Source organism: Otolemur garnettii, unplaced genomic scaffold, assembly GCF_000181295.1.
Source record: "Otolemur garnettii isolate 467f Iridium unplaced genomic scaffold, OtoGar3 scaffold00041, whole genome shotgun sequence".
In the NCBI taxonomy this organism is placed as follows: domain Eukaryota; kingdom Metazoa; phylum Chordata; class Mammalia; order Primates; family Galagidae; genus Otolemur; species Otolemur garnettii.
The window spans coordinates 250,978-259,077 of NW_003852436.1; the positions used below are offsets into that span (position 1 = coordinate 250,978).

The 8,100-nt window shown below is 36.8% G+C and overlaps 1 protein-coding gene across 1 annotated transcript in view; it reads left to right on the forward strand.

The window, feature by feature from the left end:
• Positions 1 to 8,100, forward strand: part of NAA15 (N(alpha)-acetyltransferase 15, NatA auxiliary subunit) — a 102,848-nt gene that overhangs the window by 70,112 nt on the left and 24,636 nt on the right. Inside the window, exons 12-13 of the mRNA XM_012805384.2 lie at positions 1,129 to 1,257; positions 2,152 to 2,365. Coding sequence (XP_012660838.1) covers positions 1,129 to 1,257; positions 2,152 to 2,365 — 343 coding nt within the window. The remainder of the gene's footprint in view (positions 1 to 1,128; positions 1,258 to 2,151; positions 2,366 to 8,100) is intronic.

The following is an 8,100-nucleotide window of genomic DNA, read 5'->3' on the forward strand; positions in this document are numbered from 1 at the left end:
GCCCATGAGCTCAGGCAGTCCAACCACCTTGTCCTCCCAGAGTGCTAGGATTATAGGTGTGAGCCACTGCGCCAGCCTATTTTTAATGTCAGAATAGTTGAGTTTTCTTTTTTTTTTGAGACAGAGTCTCAAGCTGTTGCCATGGGTAGAGGGCAAGTGCTTGCCACAGTGCCTGGCTGTTTTTTAGAGACAGGGTCATGGCATCACTCTTGGGCTTCAGTGAGTCTCTTGCCTCAGCCTCCCAAGTAGCTGGGACTACAGGCGCAACACCTGGCTATTTTTTGGTTGTAGTTGTCATTGTTGTTTGGCAGGCCCAGGCTGGATTCGAACATGCCAGCTCCCGTGTATATGGCTGGTGCTCCAGCTGTTGAACTACTGGTGCCGAACCAGTTGAGATTATTTTTAATGGCCCCAGCTGCTAAACAGATTTTTATTAAATCACCTTATCAGAAAAAAAACCGGAACCAATATTAGTAAAATGCATTTTATTTTTTGATCGCTATATGGTGAAATTTTTAACTCTGGTTTATGTTGACTTATGTTCAGATGAATTTTTAAGGGCTTAAGGGGATTAATATTTTTTGAGTACCTGCCATATGTTAGTGTTTTATTTCTTATGTTATTTCCTACCCTCAGTTATAGAGACCTTTTGGTTAATCACTTGCAAATCTACATATTATTTTTAGTGGTTAAAAAGATAATTTCTTTTTTTTTTTTTTTGAGACAGAGTCTCACTTTGTCACCCTACAGAGTGCTGTGGCATCATAGCTCACAGGAACCTCAAATTCTTGAGCTCAAGTGACACTTTTTTTGTCTCAGTTTTTATTTTTAGTAGAGATGGAGGCTCTCACTCTTACTCAGGCTGGTCTCTAACTCAGGAGCTCAACCTGCCTCGACCTCTCAAGAGTGTCAGGATTATAGGCATGAGCCACTGCGCCTGGCCAAAAAAAGGATAATTTCTATTGTTCTCACATATTAACTATTCCCTTTCACTTTTACAATAGTAAAATTAATTTAAAAAATTATTTTGGAAGAATTTAAATCAGTTGAACATCTTATTCTTAAATCTGTAATGAAGTCATGTATTTGTTAAGAAATCATTTTGAATATATTACGATTTTCATATAGGAAGGAACTTCAGCAGTAGAGAATTTGAATGAAATGCAGTGCATGTGGTTCCAGACAGAATGTGCCCAGGCTTATAGAGCAATGAATAAATTTGGTGAAGCACTGAAAAAATGTCATGAGATTGAGAGAGTAAGTACCTCACACATAAGAGTTTCTCATTCTGTTATACATTGAAGATCTGGGCAAATTGTATAGGTTTTTCTCTTCTCCCTCTTTAGGATTCACAGTAGGTGATTTTTAAAATCAGTATTCACTTTTTTCAGTTTTTATAATGGAAATATTATAAACTGTATTTTCAGCCAACTGCTCTGTTATTTATTCTACCTGTAAATTCTTTTTAAAGATTTTGGAATTTTGTATCTTGATTGTGTTTTTGTTGATTTTTTTATTTTTTTACCTTTTTTTTCAAATTGTGGCTGCTGCTGCTTTATTAGTACATACAAAGCTTCTTTAATAATCCTAGAAGCCTGTTTATTGTGGGGTTGATTGGTGATGCTGTATACTCTTGATAAGATACAAGTTTTGACACCTTTTCACAGTATGTAAGTCCTCATTTAAAGTCACTGTGTTTTAGTCCTTTTCACTTAACAGTTCATTTCTATGAGCAATAGTTGGCTTCCTTTTTGTGTGGTTTTCATAGGTGTACATAGTTTATGTAATTTCACATTTGTAATATGGTCAAGTGTAAAATAGCAGAGCTTAGTTGAAATTTCTAAGTTCCTGGTTGCTTGACTTACTTGCTTATTAATTTCTTTCCCTCATATCTTAGCATCACATTGTACAAAATTCAGATTTGTATCCTCAAAAAGTTACCAAATACTGTTATAGATATTATAATCCTTTGTAAATTATTCTAAATATAAAAACTGAATGTTCAACATGTGACTCTACTGTAACTTAGTGCCTCTTGTATGCCATATCCTGTGCTAGGTGATGGCCAACTGTATTTGCTTATTTGAAATCTAAAATATTCATAGATGTTGCTATACTTCAGTAAAAATAATAAAAAGATAATTTTGTTAGCATTTTATAGAAATCACTGACGACCAGTTTGACTTTCATACATACTGTATGAGGAAGATTACTCTTAGATCATATGTGGACTTATTAAAACTAGAAGATGTACTTCGACAACATCCATTTTACTTCAAGGCAGCAAGAATTGCTATAGAGATCTATTTGAAACTTCATGATAACCCCCTTACAGATGAGAATAAAGAACATGAAGCTGATACAGGTATAATATTCAAGGATTTCTCAGTATTTGCTCTGGTGTGTGTACCTGTATGTATGTGTTTCTCTTGAGCTTTTTATTAAGCACCTTGTGGGAGAATACTATACATGGCGAGAAAATGATGGTTATTTTGTGAATTTCTCTAAACAACAAAAGAAAAATATTGTCTACTTTTATATGTTCAAAATAAGTTAAGCATTTGATTAATGTAATTGCTCATTAGCATTTAAGAAGTTTACATTTTGTGAATTTTACACTCAGTGTCTGGTTTACCCAATATTATAAATTGTTAACTATAATACTATATATTGCTAACTGCATAATTAGTAACTGCATATTAATATTGGTCATTATATAACTAATCATTCTATTTTTTAAAGTAGAAGTTGATAAGCTACTAAAAGGTGAATATTGCTTAGATATTAAAAATCAGTTTGAAATTAAGCTAAGAAAATAGCCTACTGATTTATCATTTGACTAATTTTTTTTTTTTTTTGAGACAGAGTCTCAACTATGTGGCCCTCAGTAGAGTGCTGTGATGTCATAGTTCACAGCAACCTCAAGCTCTTAGGCTTAAGCAGTTCTCTTGCGTCAGCCTCCCAAGTAGCTGGGACTACAGGCACCCACACAACGCCCGGCTTTTTTTTGGTTGGAGTTGTCATTGTTTTTTTCTTGTCTTTTTTTTTTTTTTTTTTTTGAGACAGAGTCTTACTTTGTCGCCCTCAGTAGAGTGCTGTGGCGTGACAGGTCACAGCAACCTCAAACTCTCGGGCTTAAGCGATTCTCTTGCCTCAGCCTCTCAAGTAGCTAGAACTACAGGTGCCCACCACAACACCTGGTTTTTTTTTGTTGTTAACAGTTGTCATTGCTATTTTAGCTGGCTGGGGCCGGGTTCGAACCTGCCACCCTGGGTATATGGGGCTGCTGCCCTACCCACTGAGCCACAGGTGCTGCCCTGGAGTTGTCACTGTTGCTTGGCAGGTCTGGGCTAGATTCGAACCTGCCAGCTCTGGTGTATGTGGCTGGTGCCCTAGCTGCTGAGCTATAGGCGTCAAGCCATTTGACTGATTTTTAATGTATCATTTTTCATGCAGAGTGTCAGGATGATTAGGGAGACAGTTATTTGGGAAAGAATTTCAGAATAAAACTGATTTTTGCATGTAGAAAGATGTAAGTTAATTTTATATCCAAATATTTTATGACTTACTCATGGTAAAAATGTTCTAAGAGTTGGGGCATAAAAAGTCAGAATTTTTTCTTTGGCCCTTAGTTGATTCCTCTTTTGAGGATATTACTAGGATATTACTGGTTGCTTTCTATATTCTTCCTCCTGCTGAAGAGCTTTTGAATTATTTTGTTAATTCGTTTTAAATTTTTATTTCCTGTGTAAGGACAGTTCAGAACTTCCTAAGGTCAAACAGCCCTTGTATAGATTGCTGCTCCAATGTGGAAGAAAGCACCAAAAAGAAGAATTTACTGGAAAATTTATATTTAAAATTGAGAGCTAAGACCCTCTAGCTTCTTTTCTTTACCTTTGTTTTCACTCTTGCTTCCTTTAAATTATAAAAATGTTACACAATTAACTCTAATTACACAAAGCTGCGATAGCATAGAAATATGCGTAGCAAATATGAAAATCTTTCACTTTTCTCCCACCTATTCTCCTTTCCAGACGTTTTTCCGGTAAAAGAGTCAATTCCTTTTATACACAAATGGAGTTTTCAGAGCTTTGTGTATGTACAATGTCCACATTTCAAAGTGGTTCTTGGCAAATTTTTTGTTTTTGTTTGTTTTTTGTTCTTTTAGTCCATGAGTGGGATTATACACGTAACCTACTGAGTGTCCTGCAACTTACACTTTTTATCTCCTGCTTAATAGTACTGTTATTCTATGTTTGGATATTTATCCAAATGACATTTTAATAGCTATGTAAGAATCTACATGAATTCTTTTTCTCCATTACAGTAAATATCCTTGTCCATCATCATACATATATTTAGTTAGCATTGATTATTACAAGTGGAAATTTCTGGGGCATGGGATATGATTATTTGCAATAGTGTCAAGTTGCCCTCCATAAAGGTTTCACCAGTTTATTACTGCCAGCATTGTTTTGAGAATGTTCTTTGTTATTGCTAACTCTGAAAGTTTTTGGTCCTTAATGTTTTGCTGTATTTGGTAAAATATCTCATTTGTAATTTCTAGATTTTTAGTGGAATGGAATATCTGTTTATATTTTCATGTAACTTTTGCTTTTTTCTGTGAATTGCTTGTTCTGTTCCCTGCTTGCCCTTTTTTTTTTTTTTTTCTGAGATAGAGCCTTAAGCTATTGCCCTAGGTAGAGTGCTGTGGTGTTGCAGTTCACAGCAACCTCCAACTCCTGGGCTTAAGCGATTCTCTTGCCTCAGCCTTCTAAGTAGCTAGGACTACAGGTGCCTGCCACAATGCACAGCTACTTTTTTTTTTTTTTTTTCATAAGAGATAGTCTCACTTTGTCACCTGAGGTAGAGTGCTGTGTCATCACAGCTCACAGCAACCTCCAGCTCTTGCATTTAAGTGATTCTTTTGCCTTAGCCTCCTGAGTAGCTGGGACTACAGGCACCTGCCATAATGCCTGGCTGTATTTTTGTTGCAGTTTGGCCGGGGCCTGCTTTGAACCCACCACCCTTGGTATATGGGGCTGGTGCCCTACTAACTGAGCCCGCGGCGCCACTCCGGAGTTAATTTTTAAATGTGATGTAAGGTGGAGAATGTCTTCCCCACCCTTCCCCTACCAATAGACTACAAACTCTTCAGTATTTATTGAATAGGTTGGCATATTCTCCACTGGTTTAAAATGCTACCTTTATCATGAACTGAATTCTGAAAAAGTAATGTGGTGAATTGTGCACTTGATATCTTATTGCAACACATATTAAAACTTACTGTAGGGCGGTGCCTGTGGCTCAGAAGGGTAGGGCACCTACCTCATATGCCAGACGTCGCGGGGTCAAACCCAGCCCCAGCCGGAAAAACAAAAACAAAACTTACTGTGAAGGGCATAATTAAAACTACAAGGTATTGACATCAATACACAGATTTCTTTAAGAGATTTTATGGTTTTACATGCAGATTTTTGCTTATACATAAACTATAAAATTGACTTGTTTTCTAGATAGTTGCTCTGGACTTTTTTTGATTCAGAACAGATTACTGTTTGAGAAGGGCATAAGAAGTGGACCTTAAATAATACCAATTTTTTGTATACCAGAATGTGTATATATCCTACTTAATTTTTAGTGTAATTGTTATATAATTTCAGCAAATTTATTATTAACATCATTTCTGTGTGTTGTTACAATTATAATATTCTAATACAATGCATTATTTTATATGCCAAGTTGGCATTTTTATTGAACTCTAATATTAGGTTTGCCATTTTCAGTTGATTTAGTAGTTTTGTTTCTTTCAGTATTAACACCTCCCTTCCACCCTCAGGAAAACCCTAAACAGTTCCGTTTAGTAGGAACAGTACAGTAGTTTACTTGTTACTCATTTTTCTTTAGTGGCAGTACTTCTAATATTTCACTATAAAGTTTGCTGTATCTATAAGAAGTATTTGATAGTTACTCTTTATTTGACTGAGATGTTAAAAACACAAGAAACAGTGTTTTTATCTTTTTAGTAAGCTTTCTTTAAGCTTTATTTGGCCAGATTTGTTTTGCCCTCTTATGTGGATATTAATTAGTATGGCTAGGTATAGTAGTGTGGGTTCAAATGTTATTTTCTGTGTATACACACAGACATATTTTTTAAAAAGATAGTGGAATATTCTAGCTGTGTAGAATTTTCCTTTAGTTCATTTTAAACTAATATTCTGAGCCTTTTGTTATGCACATAGAAATAATAACTAATATTTGTAAACTTTAAAATTATAGTACTTCGGCTCAGCGCCTATAGCTCAACCGGCTAAGGCGCCAGCCACGTACACCTAAGGTGGAGGGTTCGAATCCCCAGCACGGACCCGCCAAACAACAATGACGGACCCCCGCCAAACAACAATGACGGCTGCAACCAAAAAATAGCCGGGCGTTGTGGCGGGCGCCTGTGGTCCCAGCTACTTGGGAGGCGGAGGCAAGAGACTTGCTTGAGCCCAGGAGTTGGAGGTTGCTGTGAGCTATAATGCCACGGCACTCTACCCAGGGGGACAGCTTGAGGCTCTGTCTCAAAAAGAAAAAAAAAAAAATTATAGTACTTCTTGATAATTGGTACTAAATTAAGTGAAATTGGATTTGAATTCTTAATTTCTTCATTAATTACTTATATGGTTGTTTCTGTTTTTATATGGTAATTCTATGGAGCACTGGCATGAGTCCTTTTAAAGCAGTGACAAGCTTAAATATAGAATAGGGCCTCTAGGTCACATTCATACTATAGTCTGTTCTGATAAATAAGATTTTATTGGAACATAATTTAAGGCAAGCCTATTTTTTGGGGGTAGGGGGACAGAGTCTTAAGCTGTTGTCTGGGGTAGAGTGCCGTGGTGTTACAGCTCATAGCAGCCTCAAACTCTTAGGGATCAGTGATTCTCTTGCCTCAGCCTTCCAAGCAGCTAGAACTATAGGTAACCATGTTGTCATTGTTGTTTGGCAGGCCCAGGCTGGATTTTAACCCACCCGTGCCGGTGTATGTGGCTGGCACCCTAGCTGCTGAGCTACAGGCGCTGAGCCAAGCCTATTGGTTTATATATTTATTAAATTATTTTTCTGCAACAGCTGAGGTTAGTAGCAACAGAGACTGATGGCATATAAAACTGAAATTAGTTAGCATCTGCCCCATCACAGAAAATGTTTGCTTTTGCTTGATATTTCATAGTGGAAAAATCCCCGACTTCGGAGTCTAGTTTTGTTATTTTTACATTTAACTCTTTCATCATCTCGAGTAAAGTTTGGTAAGACAGAGCATAGGAAGCCTAGATTTGGGTAGCAGAGTGAAGTAGATTTAAATCCTTGGTCTGCCTTTTACTTTCTCTGTGGGTTGTTATCTTCCTCTGAAACCTGGTTTTGTCATACTTAGTATTAAGCTCTTAATCCATGAAGTTATTGAGAATATTACATTTATTTATTTATTTATTTATTTTTTGGGCTGCGACTGGGTTTGAACCCGCCACCTCCAGCACGGGGGCCAGTGCCCTACTCCTTTGAGTCACAGGCGCTGCCCGAGAATATTACATTTAATAAGACTATGTACTGTATCTAGCATGCAGCCAGCATGCAAATGGTAGCAGTTATTTTAGCCGTCATTACCCGCATTTATATGGCCACCCAATTATAATCTTATGCTTTCAGAATGTAATGTTTGGTCTTTGTCTGAACTTTTCTTTATTTAGTATTAAGGGATTTTTACCAGGAAAAAGAGAAATAGGTATGTATTTGGTTTTAGTGGTTGTTGCATAATAGATTATCCCAAAATTTAGCAGTGGTCAGGAATTTAGAAGCATCTAGGTGAACTACAATCATGAAATTATAGTTCAGATTTTGGCTGAGGCTGCCATCATCTAAGGACTTGACTAGAATGGAAAGATCATTTCCTAGATGAGTCACTGAGAAAGCTATTGACAGGAGGCTTTAGTTCTTAGTCTCTCCGTAGGGTTTCTAGAGTTCTTCTAGACATGGTAGGTAGCTAGCCATCAGAACAAGGAGGAAGCCACAACACTTTCTAAAGTTTGGTTCTCTTATTTCTTCACATTCTCATTGGTC